A 25,824-nucleotide genomic window follows, 5' to 3' on the forward strand; every position below is an offset into this window, starting at 1 on the left:
CAGAGAAATCGAGGGGAGCTTCCGAAGATCAGAGCTAGACGACACCCGACTACTGCGTGTGGTATTTGTTTATTTATGGGCCACAGGAAGTTTAGGTACCCCCGTACTCCTAATGATTACGAAATTCTAAAATCAATCTGATTTACAGTCTGTGTGTGTAGCCCCACACGGACTAAGTAACCGAACGTTATCCAATTTGTTAACACACCACAGTTTCTACCAAGGTAAGTAGGAACTTATCTAGTTAATTCCTTACGGTATGAACGCTTCATACTTTTTATAATACCTATATTCGTTTTCGTTTATAACATAAAAGCTTTATATTAAATAAAAATTTTCACAAATTATGGCTGTGATCAACGCCTAAATTATAATTTGTTGGGGGCTTTGGCACAGATTGTGGCGCCAACTTCTAACACATTATGTTTGTGTACCGTGTGTAGTTACAGGCATATAGTACAGGTTCGTACCAAAGAGTAAAATTAAACTTAATTACAATTAGGTACGGATTGTACAACTTAAGTCATTCCAGCAATAACAAAACGCTAAGTTACTGTCAACTGTCAAGTTAACGTCAGCGGTTTGAAGTGACTAGGGATGTATAGTATGTATTTTATAATTAAATCGATTAATACTAATTGATATTAATCGATTCGCTTCTTACCTACCATCTAAGAAATCAATTTTATAACGATCTCTGATATAAAATATGCCACACAATTGAGCTATACAAATAACCTTTATGTTTCTACAATCATAATTATTAAGTGAGTATTCATTTTTTTTTGTGATAACAATGAATCGCTTAAGAACTGAGACTATTTCCTTTTTTATTGTTCGATTTCTATTAAGACTTATCAACTTATGTTACGCCCCTTTGCAATAATTGAAATCGACCCGAGACCTCTTGCTTAGAAGCCACATTTCCAACCACTTGATCCAACGACAGAATCTGATAAAACAACCATGATAAGAACGTAAGTAATTTCTCGTGTGGTTTTTAATTACATGATAACACCTTAATACGCTATTAAACTGTAGTTAATCGAATTTACGACCTACAGTTATGATCTTAATCGAACTTCTGAGTTAGGGTTAAGGAGGGCAAATTATCCATTTAACACACAGTTTCTTTGTCTGGCACATTAGTGCTGAGTTTAAAATGTGATAATAAATTACACCTTTTAGTTCCCTCATATTCCTTTATAAACAAAGGTACCTACCGTTAACATATATAAAATTACAAATACTATTAACTTACCTTCTGATTATCATTCGGCTTACTTATGCAACTATTTAATGCGGTCACTCGACTCGAATTAATGCCAGCCCCTTGCGTGAAATTGAAATTAATCGACTTACCTAATCAAACAGTTTCTTGATTATGATTTTAAACATAATTATTATAAAAACACTACGAATAACGAAATGAATCGATTAATTATTTCACTTTGCAATCGATACATGTTTGTATACTCTATCTAGTTAACAGCCCATCCTTATCCTTACAATTTATAATAATAGTACATAACTGTTAATCAAGCAGTCAGGTCAGTGGTCTGTAGCCAGTCATGTCGCTGCCGCCGACGGCATCGTGCACTGGGTCAATTGGCTAGCCGGACTGTCGACACGCGATAGTGGCTTCGAGACGGGCAGTAGTGTGCAGTGCGCCACGGTGAAGCCGTGCGAGTCCGCAGCGCTCATGAGAGCCGAGCCTGCAGCCACCGCCCGCCAGTCGCAGCGCGGCTCGCCCTGTCCGGAGCGCCTGGACGCGCGCGTCTGCCGAGTCTAGTGCAGCACGAACCACTCGCATACCTGTCACTACCATGGTGAGTGCGCCGCGTTCACTTTGTTACGAGTAGTTTGTTTACTTGACGTACTCGATCAGTCGTTCAGGTAAATGATACTATCGAATGGTTGTAGTCGCTAGCTGAGTGCTGTAGCTGGTGGGTTGCCGTGAACTGTGTTCGAGGTCAAGCGAATGCTTTTTGTGAAGCGCGCTAATTGTAGGGGACGTCGTGTAAGCAGAGATGAGCACAGAGTCGTGAGATGTAACGCAGTGGCGTCATGTTGTAACTGTGGCCAACTGCTTGTTTACACAACTCCCCCCGTTTTAATAATCGCTATTCATAATCAATTAATGCTACATTCACCAGTGACCTCTTTGTTTGGTTCAGTGAAGCGTCATAAATATGCATATTTGACCAGGCAGCACCAATTTTATTACTTGTATGCAACTGGTGACATGTGTGTATAGTTGACTGCAAAGTCTGGTAGTGGAGTGAGCCGGGACGTTGTGTTGCTGACAATAAGGTGTTTGTGTTGTCATCTGTTGCACACACACACATACACAAGTAGTGTGTTGTGCAGTAGTATGGTGAGGTAATGAGTAGAGATGTGCTCTGTAAACAAATGAAGCATGAGTCTACGGCATGTGTTACAGTGGTACGCAGGGAGTGTCACTGACTGACTTCCTCTCCCACACAACAACAACACAGTGGGGGCCCGGTGGAGCTATCACACAACATGACACAAAAACAAACTAACTTCAGGACCCATAACTAAATATAATTATAAAGTAACTACAGTAATTTTAATACAAAGTTCTTAGTAAATGAGACAATTATTAGGAGCAGAAATAAATAAATTCTATATAAAGACGATTACTCAATGATATTGTATGGACAAAGCAGTGGGAGAAGCTAGTGAACATAAATAGTATATCTGATTGTCTAACTCATTGACAATAACAAGGTGCAACTGTGTTACTTGTTTTATACATAGGTACTAGGTAACTAGGTAGTGTGTGGTATTAATGTGAAATAATAAATTAATGGCAGTGAAAAAATTTTTTTTCATTGTTTAATAATTGTAGTAACTAACTAGGTAGTAGATAACGGCTGCCAGTGGACTAATGTATAGCCAATGTTGCTGTGTGGGCAATGGAGCCGGAACTGTTTGTGAGAGTGACTGAGTGTGTCGGTGGCCCAGTAGATTGTAGACAGTACTGAGCTAATGTTCTGTTGAATGTACTTGTAACTGCTACCTTCCTTGTGAACACAAGCTGGACCATCCTCGTGGAGACAAGTGTTTGCAGAACCAGTGTTCTTTTTGGGAACTGTGAACCAGAACTTTTGGTTCCTTTGTATAATGGAACCGGGATTACCTTTTTTCGGTATTTTCGGTTCTTGCAAGTTTTTGCAACACCTGGTAGTTATGCTTCAATACTAAACTTAAGTATTTTATTGGTATTCTATTCTCTATTGTCATACTTAGTGAAGTAACTACTAGTATTATTGTTGTTCTCGCCATGTTATTGCTAGCAGGTACTTACAAAGTCTTTACTATCAATAAATAAAGAGACAGTCGCATGATGCTTCAACATGCAGACATTAATCACATTGTTGGGTTCGATGTTTGTCTAGTAACACTGCTTACTAACTATTTATTTTTTATATTTGTGCATACATAAGTTGCGCTTGTGCACTTTTATAAAATGTATAGTCTACAGTGTGTTGCACATATATCTCCTAGTCCAAGTCAAAGCATTTATTTCAATTAATCCTAAATTAGGAACTTTCGAAACGTCAAATTGAATTGTCCGTCAGTCCGTCCGTCAGTGAAGCTAGGCGCTCGTTCCAAAGTGTTGCTTCGAATGGAGAAGGACGAGCAAGAAACTCAATCGTTACTCTTTTAAAAAAAAATGATTTTTACAATATCTCTGATACATTATTTGATCAATTACCTATTGGTACCTACCTACATATACCTATTCGTACCGCCTGCAGCGAGCAGCGCATGCACCGGTAGTACTGGTACAGTCGCGCCACTACACACTACACACTACACGGCGCACGCGCGGTGTTCGTGGCCGCGCTGTTATCAATCATACACCGGGTCAAAACTGTGGGACCTTGAAACACCCAAAAGTTATAAAAATATTTTTTATATGTAAATCGTTATACAAGGTCTGTTACTTGTGTAGCTGTTGGCCGTACTACTGCGTATGTACGACCCGTCATCCTCTGGGGCCTCGGGTGCATACAGTTAGGACTAGGGACTCTGTACACTCTAGGTGCCCACTCAGTGGCCTCAGGGTAGACCGTGGCACAGTGGTCACGTGCTGCCGTGCACAGCGAGGCTTCAGGGAGAACGCCTCTCCCTAGGGATGTGCCGTAACAGGTGATGCACTGTGGGGGCTCTGGAGCAGGTCTATTAGAGGACTTGTGCCCCTTACAGGTGCTGAGGGTGGCCACCGGGTGGTTTTAGTAAGGTTAAAATCATCCCCAAAAACTAGAGGCATATTAGAGGTTTCGTCCGGTCATAAAAAATACGTGGTGAGTAACGCTAGTCCGCAGAGCTGCAGCCCGAGCGGCACGTGTACACACCGCGGGTGTAGGAAACTAGGAAATGTTTTTTGTAATATGTACCTATAGCAGTAATAATATTAGTGAGCAATTTTCCTTGTAACTGGTTATTACTCGTCATATTATTTATGCACTGGCTGCTGCCCGCAGCCTCGGCTGCATCCCGTCGGACAAAGTGTCTTATGTGTTATCCCAGTAGACTGTAATCTTCCCTGGGGATGGTTAGTGAACAGGTGCCTTCATACCGATCCCTTCATCCACTTTTACGTGAATGGCGACCTCCGCGACCTGTAGTTTCAGCTGTGCGTCGTCTGCCAGTCACTCATTCAGTAACGGAAGCGCTTTATATAAATAGATTCATCAGACAATAGGTGTTTGTCTACCAACAACTCGACACCATCGAGTTGTCCACAACATTCAGCTTCTGACTGCCGCGACACGAGTGGTATGGGACCCGCCGGTCCCATACCGCGCCCGACGGTGACGACCTGCAGAGAGCAGAGTCTAGAAGGAGCGTCGTCCATGTTCCGTACTGGTACATCTGACTGACTGCAAGTAGTGCTGCTGTCGCGCGTAACCCGAGCGGCCGAGCGAGGCCCGGCGGACACGTGCAGTGACTCACTACCTACACCGAGCGCGACACCGACCGCTCCACAAAGGCTTGCGAAGTGACGCCTGTGCGTGTTTTGTTCGCGAGCGCGCATTCTGTTCGCAATGTGCAGACAGGTAAACGTCGAGCCCACTACTGACACTCGGCGGCTACTGAGTCACACGTCCACGTTGCACTCGTATTCAATAAACGCAAAGACAATCTCGGGCAGGTTGTCCGCAGCGCACGCGTCGAGTTCATCGGCCGACGTGACGGCGCACATTTCTCGATTACAGCTGGCACCAGTCGAGCGACACCTTGCAGCGAGTTGTTCTACTCGGCGTGTGATGACCGCATCCTCCATGTATTGCGCGGCGCGCGGCGTGATGTTCCCACGGCCGGCGCGTGCATTGTGTGCGCCTGCATACGTCGGCGCGTAGAGTTTTGGCAACGCCATGAGCCGACGAGAACAAACGGTAGTGAGTGACCAGTGGAGGACGAGTGACCTCGCGCTGCGCGGCCGGTGAACTCGCCGCCTCACACGCTGCAATACCACTCGAGTTGTTATTAATTCATTATCTGCCTACATGCGTTACCTGCCTGACGTAATGTAACGTGCAGTAGGTACTGCTGCATGAGGCAGTGATGGCCAGCAGTTTGCCAGTGGCACACCGTCACCCTTGACATTGTAGGGGCGAGGAGAACCTCGCGCCACACTGTTGGCGCCGTTTGATGAGACAGTCAATCGATAAACTAAATATACTAGTACCCAGGTAATGGTAACATGTATGTACCCGACCCGAGACGAAGGTAAGATCCTTTGTTCGGCTCTCACGTATTTCACTAATCGCCCAATTAAACGGTCAATGTTGACGCGGTCAAAATTTATTCTGACTGACTGACTGACTAGGGCAGTTACTTACAATATGCATATAACTATTATGCCTAGTTATGAATAGGCCGAAATTAGAATTTGTGCAACACGCTCGCCACGTCTGGCCAAATATTTATTGTTCTGAAATATCGAGCTAATGATAGTCACTGTGTCATTCATTATAGTAGTCACTGGAGAGAGTGAAGAGTATAACCCAGTAGCAACATAGCAGGACACAGCTTGTATGTCCGGCCGCCAGTGTTGGTAGTGTTGGTAGTGTTGGCAGTGGAGCCGAGGTTGGGCAACACTCGAACGTCTAATTGGCGGGCGCCGGCGACGTGTGGCCTCCGTGTTGCGATACACAAACATTGCACAGCCTCCGCGGCCTGACGCAACTCCAGGAACTACACTCCGACCTTCACTCCGCACGCAGCGCTCATCTCCGCCGCACACTCACGATCTAGCGATTAATGTGTTTATTCAGTGAATCGCTTCAACATTCCGATAATTAACAAACATCTATAAACGATTGCCCGCACGTTACACTCCGTCGCGTCGTCTCAGTCCCATGTAGGTAGTCTATTCCGTGTCAGTGCCAGTACATCCACTGTACACCTCGCTCCCTGTCGAGCGTCGCTACTACATGACGGGCGTGTGTTGCAGGTCCGCGTGGCGCGGCGGTAACTCGGAGCCCGGAGCCAGCATGGGCCCCGCCCTGCTGGGCCCCGTGCGGCGCTCGCACTGCGCCGCGCTCGCCGGCCTCGCGCTGCTACTGCTGCTGCTGCTGGCGCGCCTGCCGCCCGCCGCGCCGCCCGCGCCGCGCCCCGCCCCGCGCCCCGCGCCGCGCCCCGAGCCGCGCGCCGCCGAGCCCGCGCCCCCGGCCGCCAACCGCACGGCGCCGCCCGCGCCCAGCACGAGCGCCACGGTGCGCGCCAGCACGGCGCCGCGCGACCCGCGCGTCGTGCTGGTGCGCGACGTGTACGTGGGCGGGCACGAGCGGCCGCACCCCGAGCTGTGCCCGGCGCTGGGCGCGCGCCTGCGCCTGCTCGTGCTGGTGACGTCGGCGCCGGCGCACGCCGCGGCGCGCGACGCCGTGCGCCTCACGTGGGGCCACTACGCCGCGCGCGCCGACGTGGCGCTGGCCTTCGTGCTGGGCGCGCCGCCCGACGCGCTGCGGCCCGCGCTGGCGGCCGAGGACGCCATGTACGGGGACCTGGTGGTGGGCCGCTCCGTGGACTCGTACTCCAACCTGACGCTGAAGACGCTGTCCATGCTGGAGTGGGCCGACACGTACTGCCCGCGCGCGCCGCGCCTGCTGAAGACGGACGACGACATGTTCATCAACGTGCCGCGGCTGCTGGAGTTCGCGGCGGCGCCGGGCCGCGCCAACGCGACGCGCACCATCTGGGGCAAGGTGGTGCGGCGCTCGCTGCCCAAGCGCACCACCAAGTCCAAGTACTACCTGTCGCCGCTGCAGTACCCGGCGCGCGTGCTGCCCGACTTCGCCACGGGCCCCGCCTACCTGCTGACGGCGGACTGCGTGGGCCCGCTGCTGGCGGCGGCGCCCCGCGAGCGCTACGTGCGCCTGGAGGACGTGTTCGTGACGGGCGTGCTGGCGGCGCGGCTCGGCCTGCGGCGCCAGCACGCGCCCGAGTTCTACAACAAGAAGGTGGCGCCGCACCCGTGCGCCGTGCAGCGCGGCCTGGCCATCCACATGGTGCGCTACCACGAGCAGTTCGACCTCTGGCGCAAGCTGCTGGACGGCAAGACCAAGTGCGCCAGCTAGGCCGCCACTTATTTTTCTATCGTCTCGTTTTTTTACGAAACTATATTTTTATACTCGGTCCCGGCGGGCCTCGCTATTGCGTGCGCCCCGTCGGGCCCCGGCCGCCGTCCCGGGCCCCGCGACGGTCGCCCCCGACCTCGGACAATCTCGCTTACATATTATTATTATACTAAACTTATTTTTTTTTGTATATAAAGTACAAAGCGGTTAGCTTGCGTGACTATAGTCGCGTGTGTCGCGTAGTCCGTCGCTCGTTGACTCGCTCCGCGCGCCCGCGGGCCCCACTGTGCGCCCCGGGCCCTGCTGTGCGCCGGGGCCCCACTCAGTGGCCCAGGCCCCACTCAGCGCCCCGGGCCCCACTCAGCGCCCCGGCCGCCAGCGCCCCGGGCCCACGGTGGCGCGGGCCGCCGAGCGACTCACCGGTGCAGACGGCGTCGTGTGTAATCGATACAGTATGTCATATTGTACACGTGTTGTATCACTGCGCGGAGGTTGTGCCAGATGTAAATAAATTATAGTCTGTATGTACGTTGTAGCGCTGCGTTTCATTTGCAACCCGCCGGACTGTACCTACACCCACTCCCACTTCCACCGACCAAACCTGTAACACTATATACTAGGTACGAGTACTACGCAAGTACTTCCTATAACAAGTAACGTATAAGGTTACATGTGTTATGTTAATGTACTCGACGCACTCACTCCGGCCACTGCGCCTGTTGCAGCATCTTCTAACATGATTTGCGTACTAGTACTTGCGATCCTATCGTTTGGTTTTATAAACGATATAATAGGATTATGTTACACGACTCACTAAATTCCTACAAGTGCAAGCTATACAACTTATTAGCAAAGTGTGAAGGTTGTCTCTACAGCCGCATTTAGTAAAATCGTTTGGTGTTGCCAGCGTCTTGTGTCGACCTTCTACAAGACATGCTCGCAGGTCTATGAATGCCTCAGGTGTAAGCGCTACAAGTAAATACATTACTGGACAAATGTGTCTTAGCCGTGACCCTCGGCGGAGTTTTAACATCAAGCCGGCATAGCCCCTGGTCATTGTAAGTAAAATTTTACAAACGTGTTCTACGTTTGCTATTATTACTGTATCTAATCGTCCATAATGCAATTTGTTAGAAAAAGCTGGGACAATAAAAATTTTAATTTAACTAAAAAGACGATTTAACCGTAGCAGTACTTATCGAAGGAATTCCAAATAATTTTCACATTACCGTATGGTGTAACTTACATAACCACAGAACCACACACGCAAATACACAACGGCACGCCTTTTATCCCCGTAGGGGTAGGTAGAGGTGCACATTACGGCACGTAATGCCGCTATACAATGTACACCCACTTTTCACCATTTGTGTTATAAGTCCCAATAGTCCCATGTAATAGGTGCTGAGCCTATTGCCATATACTGGGCAAGATTCCAGACTCCGCGCTACTACTGAGATTTTATTCCTAAAACCGAAAAAAGCCCAGCAATACTTTGCCCGACCCGGGAATCGAGCCCGAGACCGTTTCCGGCGTCCGGCAGTCGCACTTCGACCACTCGAACAACGAGGCAGTCCAGATTTCCCCTATACTCTCTGACTAAAAAGTCATAAAGGTTCTGACAAATGCAGATAATTTTCTGAATTGACAAATAATTAAATTGTATTTTTTGGAGGCTGGAAGATATACTTATTGCCATCTAACATTTCATCAATAAAATTATTTTCGCAAGTTGGGAAGGCATTCTATACGAAACAGTTGTTACTTTATTATAATGACGGACGTACTACGTCACTTTACTTCCTTTTGAAAATAAAAAAGTATTCAATGTCACGCCCAGCACAGAATAAACAACAAAATATCATTGACTCAATGAATCTACTACAAGTATTACACTGAGCACTGTAAGATCAATCTACTACTCTAGTGATTGACTGAACGGTTGGTGCGGTGGCTGGGCAACTGGCTGCCGCGCAACGGGTAGCGGGTTCGATTCCCGCACGGAGCAATTCTTTGTGTGATCCACAAATTGTTGTTTCGGGTCTGGGTGTCATGTGCATGTGAAATTGTATATCTGTAAACGCACCCACGACACAGGAGAAAATCGTAATGTGGGGCAACGTTTAAAAAAAAAAAAAACAATTTTAACAAAAAAAAACCGACTTAAAAAAATAAATATTCCAAAACAAATTAATATGCACTAAAAAGTAAAAGAAATAATTGCGTATTTTTCAACAACTTAATAGATCAACTAACATTACTAACACATCACACACATTATAATGTAAGTAGTTAGGTACAATTATTGTTATTTCTGGAGTCGGTGTCAGCCAACTAAGATAGGTTTGTTATTTACCTATTATCACAACAAAACATTACAGTTTTACACCAGTTGTAAGTAGGTACTTAACCACCACTCCGCCCGTGCCGTGCCCGTGCCGTGCTGACGAGGAAGTTGTTGGCGCTTCCTAGGCTGACACCGACTCCAAAAATAACAATAATTTTTTGTTAAAATTGTTTTTTATTTCTTGTTTTTTAGTGAATAACTTATTTGAGTATGGGTCGACCTATTAAACGCGATGCTCATATGAGACAGCGCCGTTTAAATGAATAATATTAATATCTATCCATATTGACGCATAATTACATTATTTTCAAATGTATATTAACCTGATACCCTTACTTATGATCTGCTGAGCCGACAGCTAACAGTAACCTGTTCTTAAGCTACATACATAGTCAGTTGTCAAACACACAAACAGATTAGATACCCACATAGGTATACAGTCATGTAACTCAGACAGCACATCAAGCTACCCATCATTCTATACCAGATATGCTACTATCTGTCCTGAATTTTATGGCTACTGAGAAAGATAAGCTAGTATGCATCACTTAAACTCAAACGCAGAGCACATTCTGTTCATTTTTGAGGAGTTCCCTGGATTATCTTCCACATTTATGGTCAGACTTTAAAAAAACCACACTGACTTCGTACTCTTTCAAACACAAAAAGAATTTCTCAAATCGGTCTATAACTGCCGGAGATATCGATTAACATACATAAAAAAAAATAACCTCCTTTTTTTGAAGTCGGTTAAAAAATGGCACGCGCCAGGTCGTGGAGAGGAGCAATCACTCTTTTCAGATGTATTTACCCGACTTTTATAGAACAACTAGGCTTATTAATGCATTTAATAAAATAATTCTAAAATTAAATTTAAAAAAAATAAAACAATCGATTAACCACAGCCAATAGAGTGGCAACAATTCGTTTTATAGAATAGGTAGTTATTTTTTGAAATTGTGACTTTAATTTGACGAGGAATTGCTTACAAGTTTTCAAAACAGCAATCTGAAGTTTCGTATTTAAACTAGCTGCTGTCGAAGATGTTTGAAACGTTTCATTATTTTTGTGGATGAATTATTCCTTAACGACTATTTACGTGGTTGCTGTTTATTCTGGAGCTGTATAACAAAACGTAAGTATAATATATATATATATATATATATATATATATATATATATATATATATATATATATATATTTTTTTTAATTGTATGATATTGACAAATTAATGTCATTTTGACGAAAACTTTCTAGAAATGCATATTTGTCAAATGTCATTTCGATAAATTCAATGAACATTTGACATTCCTCATGATTGACATGGTGTCATTTTTACATTCGACAACTATTCCTTTGACATTTGACAGGTGTCACTTTGGCACTCGACTGATATCATTTCGACATTTGACAAATGACATTGAATCAAATTCAGGTTAGGTTAGGTTAGGTTAGGTTAGGTTAGGTTAGGTTAGGTTAGGTTAGGTTAGGTTAGGTTAGGTTAGGTTAGGTTAGGTTAGGTTAGGTTAGGTTAGGTTAGGTTAGGTTAGGTTAGGTTAGGTTAGGTTAGGTTAGGTTAGGTTAGGTTAGGTTAGGTTAGGTTAGGTTAGGTTAGGTTAGGTTAGGTTAGGTTAGGTTAGGTTAGGTTAGGTTAGGTTAGGTTAGGTTAGGTTAGGTTAGGTTAGGTTAGGTTAGGTTAGGTTAGGTTAGGTTAGGTTAGGTTAGGTTAGGTTAGGTTAGGTTAGGTTAGGTTAGGTTAGGTTAGGTTAGGTTAGGTTAGGTTAGGTTAGGTTAGGTTAGGTTAGGTTAGGTTAGGTTAGGTTAGGTTAGGTTAGGTTAGGTTAGGTTAGGTTAGGTTAGGTTAGGTTAGGTTAGGTTAGGTTAGGTTAGGTTAGGTTAGGTTAGGTTAGGTTAGGTTAGGTTAGGTTAGGTTAGGTTAGGTTAGGTTAGGTTAGGTTAGGTTAGGTTAGGTTAGGTTAGGTTAGGTTAGGTTAGGTTAGGTTAGGTTAGGTTAGGTTAGGTTAGGTTAGGTTAGGTTAGGTTAGGTTAGGTTAGGTTAGGTTAGGTTAGGTTAGGTTAGGTTAGGTTAGGTTAGGTTAGGTTAGGTTAGGTTAGGTTAGGTTAGGTTAGGTTAGGTTAGGTTAGGTTAGGTTAGGTTAGGTTAGGTTAGGTTAGGTTAGGTTAGGTTAGGTTAGGTTAGGTTAGGTTAGGTTAGGTTAGGTTAGGTTAGGTTAGGTTAGGTTAGGTTAGGTTAGGTTAGGTTAGGTTAGGTTAGGTTAGGTTAGGTTAGGTTAGGTTAGGTTAGGTTAGGTTAGGTTAGGTTAGGTTAGGTTAGGTTAGGTTAGGTTAGGTTAGGTTAGGTTAGGTTAGGTTAGGTTAGGTTAGGTTAGGTTAGGTTAGGTTAGGTTAGGTTAGGTTAGGTTAGGTTAGGTTAGGTTAGGTTAGGTTAGGTTAGGTTAGGTTAGGTTAGGTTAGGTTAGGTTAGGTTAGGTTAGGTTAGGTTAGGTTAGGTTAGGTTAGGTTAGGTTAGGTTAGGTTAGGTTAGGTTAGGTTAGGTTAGGTTAGGTTAGGTTAGGTTAGGTTAGGTTAGGTTAGGTTAGGTTAGGTTAGGTTAGGTTAGGTTAGGTTAGGTTAGGTTAGGTTAGGTTAGGTTAGGTTAGGTTAGGTTAGGTTAGGTTAGGTTAGGTTAGGTTAGGTTAGGTTAGGTTAGGTTAGGTTAGGTTAGGTTAGGTTAGGTTAGGTTAGGTTAGGTTAGGTTAGGTTAGGTTAGGTTAGGTTAGGTTAGGTTAGGTTAGGTTAGGTTAGGTTAGGTTAGGTTAGGTTAGGTTAGGTTAGGTTAGGTTAGGTTAGGTTAGGTTAGGTTAGGTTAGGTTAGGTTAGGTTAGGTTAGGTTAGGTTAGGTTAGGTTAGGTTAGGTTAGGTTAGGTTAGGTTAGGTTAGGTTAGGTTAGGTTAGGTTAGGTTAGGTTAGGTTAGGTTAGGTTAGGTTAGGTTAGGTTAGGTTAGGTTAGGTTAGGTTAGGTTAGGTTAGGTTAGGTTAGGTTAGGTTAGGTTAGGTTAGGTTAGGTTAGGTTAGGTTAGGTTAGGTTAGGTTAGGTTAGGTTAGGTTAGGTTAGGTTAGGTTAGGTTAGGTTAGGTTAGGTTAGGTTAGGTTAGGTTAGGTTAGGTTAGGTTAGGTTAGGTTAGGTTAGGTTAGGTTAGGTTAGGTTAGGTTAGGTTAGGTTAGGTTAGGTTAGGTTAGGTTAGGTTAGGTTAGGTTAGGTTAGGTTAGGTTAGGTTAGGTTAGGTTAGGTTAGGTTAGGTTAGGTTAGGTTAGGTTAGGTTAGGTTAGGTTAGGTTAGGTTAGGTTAGGTTAGGTTAGGTTAGGTTAGGTTAGGTTAGGTTAGGTTAGGTTAGGTTAGGTTAGGTTAGGTTAGGTTAGGTTAGGTTAGGTTAGGTTAGGTTAGGTTAGGTTAGGTTAGGTTAGGTTAGGTTAGGTTAGGTTAGGTTAGGTTAGGTTAGGTTAGGTTAGGTTAGGTTAGGTTAGGTTAGGTTAGGTTAGGTTAGGTTAGGTTAGGTTAGGTTAGGTTAGGTTAGGTTAGGTTAGGTTAGGTTAGGTTAGGTTAGGTTAGGTTAGGTTAGGTTAGGTTAGGTTAGGTTAGGTTAGGTTAGGTTAGGTTAGGTTAGGTTAGGTTAGGTTAGGTTAGGTTAGGTTAGGTTAGGTTAGGTTAGGTTAGGTTAGGTTAGGTTAGGTTAGGTTAGGTTAGGTTAGGTTAGGTTAGGTTAGGTTAGGTTAGGTTAGGTTAGGTTAGGTTAGGTTAGGTTAGGTTAGGTTAGGTTAGGTTAGGTTAGGTTAGGTTAGGTTAGGTTAGGTTAGGTTAGGTTAGGTTAGGTTAGGTTAGGTTAGGTTAGGTTAGGTTAGGTTAGGTTAGGTTAGGTTAGGTTAGGTTAGGTTAGGTTAGGTTAGGTTAGGTTAGGTTAGGTTAGGTTAGGTTAGGTTAGGTTGGGTTAGGTTAGGTTAGGTTAGGTTAGGTTAGGTTAGGTTAGGTTAGGTTAGGTTAGGTTAGGTTAGGTTAGGTTAGGTTAGGTTAGGTTAGGTTAGGTTAGGTTAGGTTAGGTTAGGTTAGGTTAGGTTAGGTTAGGTTAGGTTAGGTTAGGTTAGGTTAGGTTAGGTTAGGTTAGGTTAGGTTAGGTTAGGTTAGGTTAGGTTAGGTTAGGTTAGGTTAGGTTAGGTTAGGTTAGGTTAGGTTATGTTAGGTTAGGTTAGGTTAGGTTAGGTTAGGTTAGGTTAGGTTAGGTTAGGTTAGGTTAGGTTAGGTTAGGTTAGGTTAGGTTAGGTTAGGTTAGGTTAGGTTAGGTTAGGTTAGGTTAGGTTAGGTTAGGTTAGGTTAGGTTAGGTTAGGTTAGGTTAGGTTAGGTTAGGTTAGGTTAGGTTAGGTTAGGTTAGGTTAGGTTAGGTTAGGTTAGGTTAGGTTAGGTTAGGTTAGGTTAGGTTAGGTTAGGTTAGGTTAGGTTAGGTTAGGTTAGGTTAGGTTAGGTTAGGTTAGGTTAGGTTAGGTTAGGTTAGGTTAGGTTAGGTTAGGTTAGGTTAGGTTAGGTTAGGTTAGGTTAGGTTAGGTTAGGTTAGGTTAGGTTAGGTTAGGTTAGGTTAGGTTAGGTTAGGTTAGGTTAGGTTAGGTTAGGTTAGGTTAGGTTAGGTTAGGTTAGGTTAGGTTAGGTTAGGTTAGGTTAGGTTAGGTTAGGTTAGGTTAGGTTAGGTTAGGTTAGGTTAGGTTAGGTTAGGTTAGGTTAGGTTAGGTTAGGTTAGGTTAGGTTAGGTTAGGTTAGGTTAGGTTAGGTTAGGTTAGGTTAGGTTAGGTTAGGTTAGGTTAGGTTAGGTTAGGTTAGGTTAGGTTAGGTTAGGTTAGGTTAGGTTAGGTTAGGTTAGGTTAGGTTAGGTTAGGTTAGGTTAGGTTAGGTTAGGTTAGGTTAGGTTAGGTTAGGTTAGGTTAGGTTAGGTTAGGTTAGGTTAGGTTAGGTTAGGTTAGGTTAGGTTAGGTTAGGTTAGGTTAGGTTAGGTTAGGTTAGGTTAGGTTAGGTTAGGTTAGGTTAGGTTAGGTTAGGTTAGGTTAGGTTAGGTTAGGTTAGGTTAGGTTAGGTTAGGTTAGGTTAGGTTAGGTTAGGTTAGGTTAGGTTAGGTTAGGTTAGGTTAGGTTAGGTTAGGTTAGGTTAGGTTAGGTTAGGTTAGGTTAGGTTAGGTTAGGTTAGGTTAGGTTAGGTTAGGTTAGGTTAGGTTAGGTTAGGTTAGGTTAGGTTAGGTTAGGTTAGGTTAGGTTAGGTTAGGTTAGGTTAGGTTAGGTTAGGTTAGGTTAGGTTAGGTTAGGTTAGGTTAGGTTAGGTTAGGTTAGGTTAGGTTAGGTTAGGTTAGGTTAGGTTAGGTTAGGTTAGGTTAGGTTAGGTTAGGTTAGGTTAGGTTAGGTTAGGTTAGGTTAGGTTAGGTTAGGTTAGGTTAGGTTAGGTTAGGTTAGGTTAGGTTAGGTTAGGTTAGGTTAGGTTAGGTTAGGTTAGGTTAGGTTAGGTTAGGTTAGGTTAGGTTAGGTTAGGTTAGGTTAGGTTAGGTTAGGTTAGGTTAGGTTAGGTTAGGTTAGGTTAGGTTAGGTTAGGTTAGGTTAGGTTAGGTTAGGTTAGGTTAGGTTAGGTTAGGTTAGGTTAGGTTAGGTTAGGTTAGGTTAGGTTAGGTTAGGTTAGGTTAGGTTAGGTTAGGTTAGGTTAGGTTAGGTTAGGTTAGGTTAGGTTAGGTTAGGTTAGGTTAGGTTAGGTTAGGTTAGGTTAGGTTAGGTTAGGTTAGGTTAGGTTAGGTTAGGTTAGGTTAGGTTAGGTTAGGTTAGGTTAGGTTAGGTTAGGTTAGGTTAGGTTAGGTTAGGTTAGGTTAGGTTAGGTTAGGTTAGGTTAGGTTAGGTTAGGTTAGGTTAGGTTAGGTTAGGTTAGGTTAGGTTAGGTTAGGTTAGGTTAGGTTAGGTTAGGTTAGGTTAGGTTAGGTTAGGTTAGGTTAGGTTAGGTTAGGTTAGGTTAGGTTAGGTTAGGTTAGGTTAGGTTAGGTTAGGTTAGGTTAGGTTAGGTTAGGTTAGGTTAGGTTAGGTTAGGTTAGGTTAGGTTAGGTTAGGTTAGGTTAGGTTAGGTTAGGTTAGGTTAGGTTAGGTTAGGTTAGGTTAGGTTAGGTTAGGTTAGGTTAGGTTAGGTTAGGTTAGGTTAGGTTAGGTTAGGTTAGGTTAGGTTAGGTTAGGTTAGGTTAGGTTAGGTTAGGTTAGGTTAGGTTAGGTTAGGTTAGGTTAGGTTAGGTTAGGTTAGGTTAGGTTAGGTTAGGTTAGGTTAGGTTAGGTTAGGTTAGGTTAGGTTAGGTTAGGTTAGGTTAGGTTAGGTTAGGTTAGGTTAGGTTAGGTTAGGTTAGGTTAGGTTAGGTTAGGTTAGGTTAGGTTAGGTTAGGTTAGGTTAGGTTAGGTTAGGTTAGGTTAGGTTAGGTTAGGTTAGGTTAGGTTAGGTTAGGTTAGGTTAGGTTAGGTTAGGTTAGGTTAGGTTAGGTTAGGTTAGGTTAGGTTAGGTTAGGTTAGGTTAGGTTAGGTTAGGTTAGGTTAGGTTAGGTTAGGTTAGGTTAGGTTAGGTTAGGTTAGGTTAGGTTAGGTTAGGTTAGGTTAGGTTAGGTTAGGTTAGGTTAGGTTAGGTTAGGTTAGGTTAGGTTAGGTTAGGTTAGGTTAGGTTAGGTTAGGTTAGGTTAGGTTAGGTTAGGTTAGGTTAGGTTAGGTTAGGTTAGGTTAGGTTAGGTTAGGTTAGGTTAGGTTAGGTTAGGTTAGGTTAGGTTAGGTTAGGTTAGGTTAGGTTAGGTTAGGTTAGGTTAGGTTAGGTTAGGTTAGGTTAGGTTAGGTTAGGTTAGGTTAGGTTAGGTTAGGTTAGGTTAGGTTAGGTTAGGTTAGGTTAGGTTAGGTTAGGTTAGGTTAGGTTAGGTTAGGTTAGGTTAGGTTAGGTTAGGTTAGGTTAGGTTAGGTTAGGTTAGGTTAGGTTAGGTTAGGTTAGGTTAGGTTAGGTTAGGTTAGGTTAGGTTAGGTTAGGTTAGGTTAGGTTAGGTTAGGTTAGGTTAGGTTAGGTTAGGTTAGGTTAGGTTAGGTTAGGTTAGGTTAGGTTAGGTTAGGTTAGGTTAGGTTAGGTTAGGTTAGGTTAGGTTAGGTTAGGTTAGGTTAGGTTAGGTTAGGTTGGGTTAGGTTAGGTTAGGTTAGGTTAGGTTAGGTTAGGTTAGGTTAGGTTAGGTTAGGTTAGGTTAGGTTAGGTTAGGTTAGGTTAGGTTAGGTTAGGTTAGGTTAGGTTAGGTTAGGTTAGGTTAGGTTAGGTTAGGTTAGGTTAGGTTAGGTTAGGTTAGGTTAGGTTAGGTTAGGTTAGGTTAGGTTAGGTTAGGTTAGGTTAGGTTAGGTTAGGTTAGGTTAGGTTAGGTTAGGTTAGGTTAGGTTAGGTTAGGTTAGGTTAGGTTAGGTTAGGTTAGGTTAGGTTAGGTTAGGTTAGGTTAGGTTAGGTTAGGTTAGGTTAGGTTAGGTTAGGTTAGGTTAGGTTAGGTTAGGTTAGGTTAGGTTAGGTTAGGTTAGGTTAGGTTAGGTTAGGTTAGGTTAGGTTAGGTTAGGTTAGGTTAGGTTAGGTTAGGTTAGGTTAGGTTAGGTTAGGTTAGGTTAGGTTAGGTTAGGTTAGGTTAGGTTAGGTTAGGTTAGGTTAGGTTAGGTTAGGTTAGGTTAGGTTAGGTTAGGTTAGGTTAGGTTAGGTTAGGTTAGGTTAGGTTAGGTTAGGTTAGGTTAGGTTAGGTTAGGTTAGGTTAGGTTAGGTTAGGTTAGGTTAGGTTAGGTTAGGTTAGGTTAGGTTAGGTTAGGTTAGGTTAGGTTAGGTTAGGTTAGGTTAGGTTAGGTTAGGTTAGGTTAGGTTAGGTTAGGTTAGGTTAGGTTAGGTTAGGTTAGGTTAGGTTAGGTTAGGTTAGGTTAGGTTAGGTTAGGTTAGGTTAGGTTAGGTTAGGTTAGGTTAGGTTAGGTTAGGTTAGGTTAGGTTAGGTTAGGTTAGGTTAGGTTAGGTTAGGTTAGGTTAGGTTAGGTTAGGTTAGGTTAGGTTAGGTTAGGTTAGGTTAGGTTAGGTTAGGTTAGGTTAGGTTAGGTTAGGTTAGGTTAGGTTAGGTTAGGTTAGGTTAGGTTAGGTTAGGTTAGGTTAGGTTAGGTTAGGTTAGGTTAGGTTAGGTTAGGTTAGGTTAGGTTAGGTTAGGTTAGGTTAGGTTAGGTTAGGTTAGGTTAGGTTAGGTTAGGTTAGGTTAGGTTAGGTTAGGTTAGGTTAGGTTAGGTTAGGTTAGGTTAGGTTAGGTTAGGTTAGGTTAGGTTAGGTTAGGACAAGGGGCGAGGTGTACAGTGGATGTACTGGCACCGACACGGAATGGACTACCTACATGGGACTAAGGCGACGGAGTGTAACGTGCGCGGCAATCGTCTATAGATGTTTGTTAATTATCGGAATGTTGAAGCGATTCACTGAATAAACACATTAATCGTGAGATCGTGAGGTGTGCGGCGGAGATGAGCGCTGCGTGCGGAGTGAAGGTCGGAGTGTAGTTCCTGGAGTTGCGTCAGGCCGCGGAGGCTGTGCAATGTTTGTGTATCGCAACACGGAGGCCACACGTCGCCGGCGGCGGCCGCCAAATAGACGTTCGAGTGTTGCCCAACGTCGGCTCCACCGCCAACACTACCAACACTGGCGCCCGAACAAACAAGCTGTGTCCTGCTATGTTGCTACTGGGTTATACTGTCCACTCACTCCAGTGACTACTTGTAATGAATGACACAGTGACTATCATAAGCTCGATATTTCAGAACAATAAATATTTGGCCAGACGTGGCGAGCGTGTTGCACAAATTCTAATTTCGGCCTATTCATAACTAGGCATAATAGTTATATGCATATTGTAAGTAACTGCCCTAGTCAGTCAGTCAGTCAGTCAGAATAAATTTTGACCGCGTCAACATTGACCGTTTAATTGGGCGAATGGTGAAATACGTGAGAGCCGAACAAAGGATCTTACCTTCGTCCCGGGTCGGGTGTATACATGTTACCATTACCTGGGTACTAGTATATTTAGTTAATCGATTGACTGTCTCATCAAGCGGCGCCATCAGTGTGGCGCGAGGTTCTCCTCGCCCCTACAATGTCGAGGTGACGGTGTGCCACTGGCAAACTGCTGGCCATCACTGACTCATGCAGTAGTACCTACTGCACGTTACATTACGTCAGGCAGGTAACGCATGTAGGCAGATAATGAATTAATAACAACTCGAGTGGTATTGCATCGTGTGAGGCGGCGAGTTCACCGGCCGCGCCGCGCGAGGTCACTCGTCCTCCACTGGTCACTCACTACCGTTGGTTCTCGTCGGCTCATGGCGTTGCCAAAACTCTACGCGCCGACGTATGCAGTGGCACACAATGCACGCGCCGGCCGTGGGAACATCACGCCGCGCAATACATGGAGGATGCGGTCATCACACGCCGAGTAGAACAACACGCTGCAAGGTGTAGCGAGCCAGCGGCCGCTCGACTGCTGCCAGCTGTAATCGAGAAATGTGCGCCGTCACGTCGGCCGATGAACTCGACGCGTGCGCTGCGGACAACCTGCCCGAGATTGTCTTTGCGTTTATTGAATACGAGTGCAACGTGGACGTGTGACTCAGTAGCGGCCGAGCCGACGTACTTGTACTGCACTGTATGTAACGTAGTGGGCTCGACGTTTACCTGTCTGCACATTGCGAACAGAATGCGCGCTCGCGAACAAAACACGCACAGGCGTCACTTCGCAAGCCTTTGTGGAGCGTTGTGTGGCGCTCGGTGTAGGTGTGAGTCACTGCACGTGTCCGCCGGGCCTCGCTCGGCCGCTCGGGTTACGCGCGACAGCAGCACTACTTGCAGTCAGTCAGATGTACCAGTACGGAACATGGACGACGCTCCGTCTAGTCTCTGCTCTCTGAAGGTCGTCACCGTCGGGCGCGGTGTAGGACCCGCCCACTCGTGTCGCGGCAGTCAGAAGCTGAATGTTGTGGACAACTCGATGGTGTCGAGTTGTTGGTAGACAAACACCTATTGTCTGATGAATCTATTTATATAAAGCGCTTCCGTTACTGACTGAGTGACTGGCAGACAACGCACAGCTGAAACTACATTCACGTAAAAGTGGATGAAGGGATCGGTATGAAGGCACCTGTTCACTAACCATCCCCTGGGAAGATTACGGTCTACTGGGATAACGTATGAGACACTATCTGACGGGATGCAGCCGAAGCTGCGGGCAGAGGCTAGTGCATAAATAACATGACGAGTAATAACCAGTTACAAGGAAAATTGCTCACTAATATTATTACTGCTATAGTTAGGTACATATTACAAAAAACATTTCCTAGTTTCCTACACCCGCGGTGTGTACACGTGCCGCTCGGGCTGCAGCTCTGCGGACTAGCGTTAGTCACCACGTATTTTTTATGACCGGACGAAACCTCTAATATGCCTCTAGTTTTTGGGGATGACAGACGAGGGTCTGTGGGATTTTAACCTTACTAAAACCACCCGGTGGCCACCCTCAGCACCTGTAAGGGGCACCAAGTTCTCTAATAGACCTCCAGAGCCCCCACCGTGCACCACCTGTTACGCACATTGCACATCCCTAGGGAGACGCGCTCTCCCTGGAGCCTCGCTGTGCACGGCAGCACGTGACCACTGTGCCACGGTCTACCCTGAGGCCACTGAGTGGGCACCGAGTGTATAGAGTCCCCAGTCCTTACTGTATGCACCCGAGGCCCCAGAGGATGGCGGCTCGTACATACGCAGTAGTACGGCCAACAGCTACATAAGTAACAGACCTTGTATAACGATTTACATATAAAAAATATTTTTATAACTTTTGGGTGATTCAAGGTCCCACAGGTTTGACCCGGTGTATGATTGATAACAGCGCGGCCACGAACACCGCGCGTGCGCCGTGTAGTGCTGTGTAGTGTGTAGTGGCGCGACTGTACCAGTACTACCGGTGCATGCGCTGCTCGCTGCAGGCGGTACGAATAGGTATATGTAGGTAGGTACCAATAGGTAATTGATCAAATAATGTATCAGAGATATTGTAAAAATCATTTTTTTTAAAAGAGTAACGATGGAGTTTCTTGCTCGTCCTTCTCCATTCGAAGCAACACTTTGGAACGAGCGCCTAGCTTCACTGACGGACGGACTGACGGACAATTCAATTTGACGTTTCGAAAGTGCCTAATTTAGGATTAATTGAAATAAATGCTTTGACTTTGACTTTGACTAGGAGATATGTGTGCAACACACTATAGACTATACATTTTATAAAAGTGCACAAGCGCAACTTATGTATGCACAAATATAAAAAAATAAATAGTTAGTAAGCAGTGTTACTAGACAGACATCGAACCCAACATTGTGATTAATGTCTGCATGTTGAAGCATCAAGCAACTGTCTCTATAACTATTACCATTTTATTGATAGTAAACACTTTGCAAGTACCTGCTAGCAATAACACGGCGAGAACAACAATAATACTAGTACTTCACTACTAAGTATGACAATAGAGAATAGAATACCAATAAAATACTTAAGTTTAGTATTGAAGCATAACTACCAGGTGTTGCAAAAACTTGCAAGAACCGAAAATACCGAAAGAAAGGTAATCCCGGTTCCATTATACAAAGGAACCAAAAGTTCTGGTTCACAGTTCTCAAAAAGAACACTGGTTCTGCAAACACTTGTCTCCACGAGGATGGTCCAGCTTGTGTTCACAAAGAAGGTACCAGTTACAAGTAAATTCAACAGAACATTAGTTCAGTACAGTCTACAGGGCCACCGACACACTCAGTCACTCACAAAAACAGTTCTGGCTCCATTGCCCACACAGCAACATTGGCTGTACATTAGTCCACTAGCAGCAGTTATCTACTACCTAGTTAGTTAGTACAATTATTACACAATGAAGAAAAAATTGTTCATTGCCATTTATTATTTCACATTACTACCACACACTACCTAGTTACCTACCTACCATCCTAGTACCTATGTATAAAACAAGTAACACAGTTGCACCTTGTTATTGTCAATGAGTTAGACAATCAGATATACTACATATGTTCCCTAGCTTCTCCCGCTGCTTTGTCCATACAATATCATTGAGTAATTGTCTTTATATAGAATTTATTTATTTGTGCTCCTAATAATTGTCTCATTTACTAAGAACTTTGTATTAAAATTACTGTAGTTAGTTACTTTATAATTATATTTAGTTATGGGTCCTGAAGTTAGTTAGTCAGTTTTTGTGTCATGTTGTGTGATAGCTCCACCGGGCCCCACTGTGTAGTTGTTGTGTGAGAGAGGAAGTTAGTCAGTGACACTCCCTGCGTACCACTGTAACACATGCCATAGACTCATGCCTCATTTGTTTACAGAGCACATCTCTACTCATTACCTCACCATACTACTGCACAACACATTACTTGTGTATGTGTGTGTGTGCAACAGATGACAATACAAACACCTTATTGTCAGCAACACAACGTCCCGGCTCACTCCACTACCACAGACTGGGCAGCCAACTATACACACATGTCACCAGTTGCATACAAGTAATAAAATTGGTGCTGCCTGGTCAAATATGCATATTTATGACGCTTCACTGAACCAAACAAAGAGGTCACTGGTGAATGTAGCATTAATTGATTATGAATAGCGATTATTAAAACGGGGGGAGTTGTGTAAACAAGCAGTTGGCCACAGTTACAACATGACGCCACTGCGTTACATCTCACGACTCTGTGCTCATCTCTGCTTACACGACGTCCCCTACAATTAGCGCGCTTCACAAAAAGCATTCGCTTGACCTCGAACACAGTTCACGGCAACCCACCAGCTACAGCACTCAGCTAGCGACTACAACCATTCGATAGTATCATTTACCTGAACGACTGATCGAGTACGTCAAGTAAACAAACTACTCGTAACAAAGTGAACGCGGCGCACTCACCATGGTAGTGACAGGTATGCGAGTGGTTCGTGCTGCACTAGACTCGGCAGACGCGCGCGTCCAGGCGCTCCGGACAGGGCGAGCCGCGCTGCGACTGGCGGGCGGTGGCTGCAGGCTCGGCTCTCATGAGCGCTGCGGACTCGCACGGCTTCACCGTGGCGCACTGCACACTACTGCCCGTCTCGAAGCCACTATCGCGTGTCGACAGTCCGGCTAGCCAATTGACCCAGTGCACGATGCCGTCGGCGGCAGCGACATGACTGGCTACAGACCACTGACCTGACTGCTTGATTAACAGTTATGTACTATTATTATAAATTGTAAGGATAAGGATGGGCTGTTAAATAGATAAAGTATACAAACATGTATCGATTGCAAAGTGAAATAATTAATCGATTAATTTCGTTATTCGTAGTAATGGCAGTGTTTTTATAATATAATTATGTTAAATATCATAATCAAGAAACTGTTTGATTAGGTAAGTCGATTAATTTCAACTTCACGCTAGGGGCTGGCATTAATTAAATGAAACTCGAGTCGAGTGACCGCCTTAAATAGTTCCGTAAGTACGCCGTACGATAATCAGAAGGTAGGCTAATAGTATTTGTATATGATAACGTTAGGTACCTTTGTTTATAAGGGAATATAAGGGAACTAAGAGATGTAATTTATTATCACATTTCAAACTCAGCAGTAATGTGCCAGACAAAGAAACTGTGTGTTAAATGGATAATTTCCCTCCTTACCCTTAACTCAGAAGTTCGATTAAGATCATTATAACTGTAGGTCGTAAATTCGATTAACTACAGTTTAATAGCGTATTAAGGTGTTATCATGTAATTAAAAACCACACGAGAAATTACTTACGTTCTTATCATGGTTGTTTTATCAGATTCTGTCGTTGGATCAAGTGGTTGGAAAAGTGACTTCTAAGCAAGAGGTCTCAGGTCGATTTCAATTATTGCAAAGGGGCGTAACATAAGTTGATAAGTCTTAATAGAAATCGAACAATAAAAAAAAGTAAATAATCTCAGTTGTTTAGAGATTTATTGTTATCACAAAAAATAATCAATACCTAAGTTAATCGTATAGCTCAATTATGTGGCATATTTTATATCGGAGTCCGTTATAAAATTGATTTCTTAGACGGTAGGTAATAAACAAATCGATTAATATCAATTCGTGTAGTATGAATCGATTTAATTATAAAATACCTACTATACATCCCTAGTCACTTCAAACCGCTGACGTTAACTTGACAGTTGACAGTAACTTCGCGTTTTGTTATTGCTGGAATGACTTAAGTTAAGGATTGTACAATCCGTAAATTGTAATTAAGTTTAATTTTACTCTTTGGTACGAACCTGTACTATGCCTTGCCTGTAACTACACACGGTACACAAACATAATGTGTTAGAAGTTGTGGCCACAAGCCCCTAACAAATTATAATTTAGGCGTTGGTCCCAGCCATACTTTGTGACAATTTTTATTTAATACCTATAAAGCTTTTATGTTATAAACGAAAACGACTATAGGTATTATAAAAAGTATGAAGCGTTCATACTGTAAGGAATTAGATAAGTTCCTACTTACCTTGGTAGAAACTGTGGTGTGTTAACAAATTGCATAATGTTCGGTTACTTACTTCTGTTACTTTTTTTTTATAGTCCGTGTGGGGCCAGACACACAGACTGTAAATCAGATTGATTTTTATAATTTTGTAATCATTAGGAGTACGGGGGTACCTAAACTTCCTGTGGCCCATAAATAAACAAATACCACACGCAGTAGTCGGGTGTCGTCCCGTCCAGCTATGATATTCGGAAGTTCCCCTCGATTCCTCTGGTTATCATCAGTTTCCCTAGTTGGTAGGTATGTCACTATGGATGGAATCACCCTTAAAGTTGATAATTTCCTTTCCTACAAAAACACAATCGTCACAACAGTTCCCAGGCGGCAGCTTACGTGTGACGAAGTTATTCACGAGCACACGAACACATAAATAAGCATACAAGTAGGTTGTGTTGGAATAATATTATTTCGCTACAAATAGGTACGCAGGTAGGTAGGTACTAGGTAGGTGGTACTGGGTACGTAAAGTGAACTGTTGATGAGTAGAGACTATATCGGAGTACTCGCGCAGCTGCGCGCTGTCGTGTCGCGCGCCGTCTGCAGATAATTACATTTGTTATCCAATACACATTCGATTATTTGTTTCAGTACGATGATGGAGGGTGTGTTTGTGAAGGTACCTCCAAAAAGATTTTAAAAGCATAATAGGTAATGATAGGGGTACCTACTCCTAACTAATTAATTAAAGTCCTGTGTCACCACCTTCAGATAAGTAGGTACCTGATATAGGTTTTTTTAATGGGACATGCCCGCCGCAACCTCCCGTACCGCTGCAACTCTTGTAAGCTAGGATCTACATACAGTAGATACAACCATGAAAACACCGGAACACTGAAGAGCGCGTCCCAGAGGTAGGTAGGTATGAATGACTGTCTTGGGTTCCTCATCGAAATAAATCAGATTATTAGAGAAGAAAAAGAAAACGATAGTGGCCCCTTCCCTTAGTGAATTTAATGCAGGAGACAGAATGACTTTAGCCTAAAGGCACAAAAGAGACTACACAACTGGTAAGAGCCCAGGAAATTTGACTTATAACTATGTGTGAGCTGTTATATTTGCTTCCAATAATAGGTACCTATGGCAAAAACGCCTAAACGCACGGAAATTTGTGCTAGGCTCCACACGGTCCGTATAATAGACTACACCTGATGAAACAATTAAATTATCTAACATGGTGTTACGCCCAGA

At 43.9% G+C, this 25,824-nt stretch overlaps 1 protein-coding gene across 1 annotated transcript; it reads left to right on the top strand.

Moving 5' to 3' along the window:
- Window positions 1-1,501: 1,501 nt before the first annotated feature.
- On the top strand, window positions 1,502-8,151 carry LOC118279112 (beta-1,3-galactosyltransferase 5). The gene is made up of 2 exons (XM_035598645.2): window positions 1,502-1,829; window positions 6,494-8,151. The coding sequence occupies exon 2, from the start codon at window positions 6,534-6,536 to the stop codon at window positions 7,614-7,616; it is 1,083 nt and encodes a 360-aa protein (XP_035454538.2). The 5' UTR covers window positions 1,502-1,829; window positions 6,494-6,533; the 3' UTR covers window positions 7,617-8,151.
- The last annotated feature ends 17,673 nt before the right edge of the window (window positions 8,152-25,824 follow it).

This window comes from Spodoptera frugiperda, chromosome 14 (genome assembly GCF_023101765.2).
Source record: "Spodoptera frugiperda isolate SF20-4 chromosome 14, AGI-APGP_CSIRO_Sfru_2.0, whole genome shotgun sequence".
Taxonomy (NCBI): domain Eukaryota; kingdom Metazoa; phylum Arthropoda; class Insecta; order Lepidoptera; family Noctuidae; genus Spodoptera; species Spodoptera frugiperda.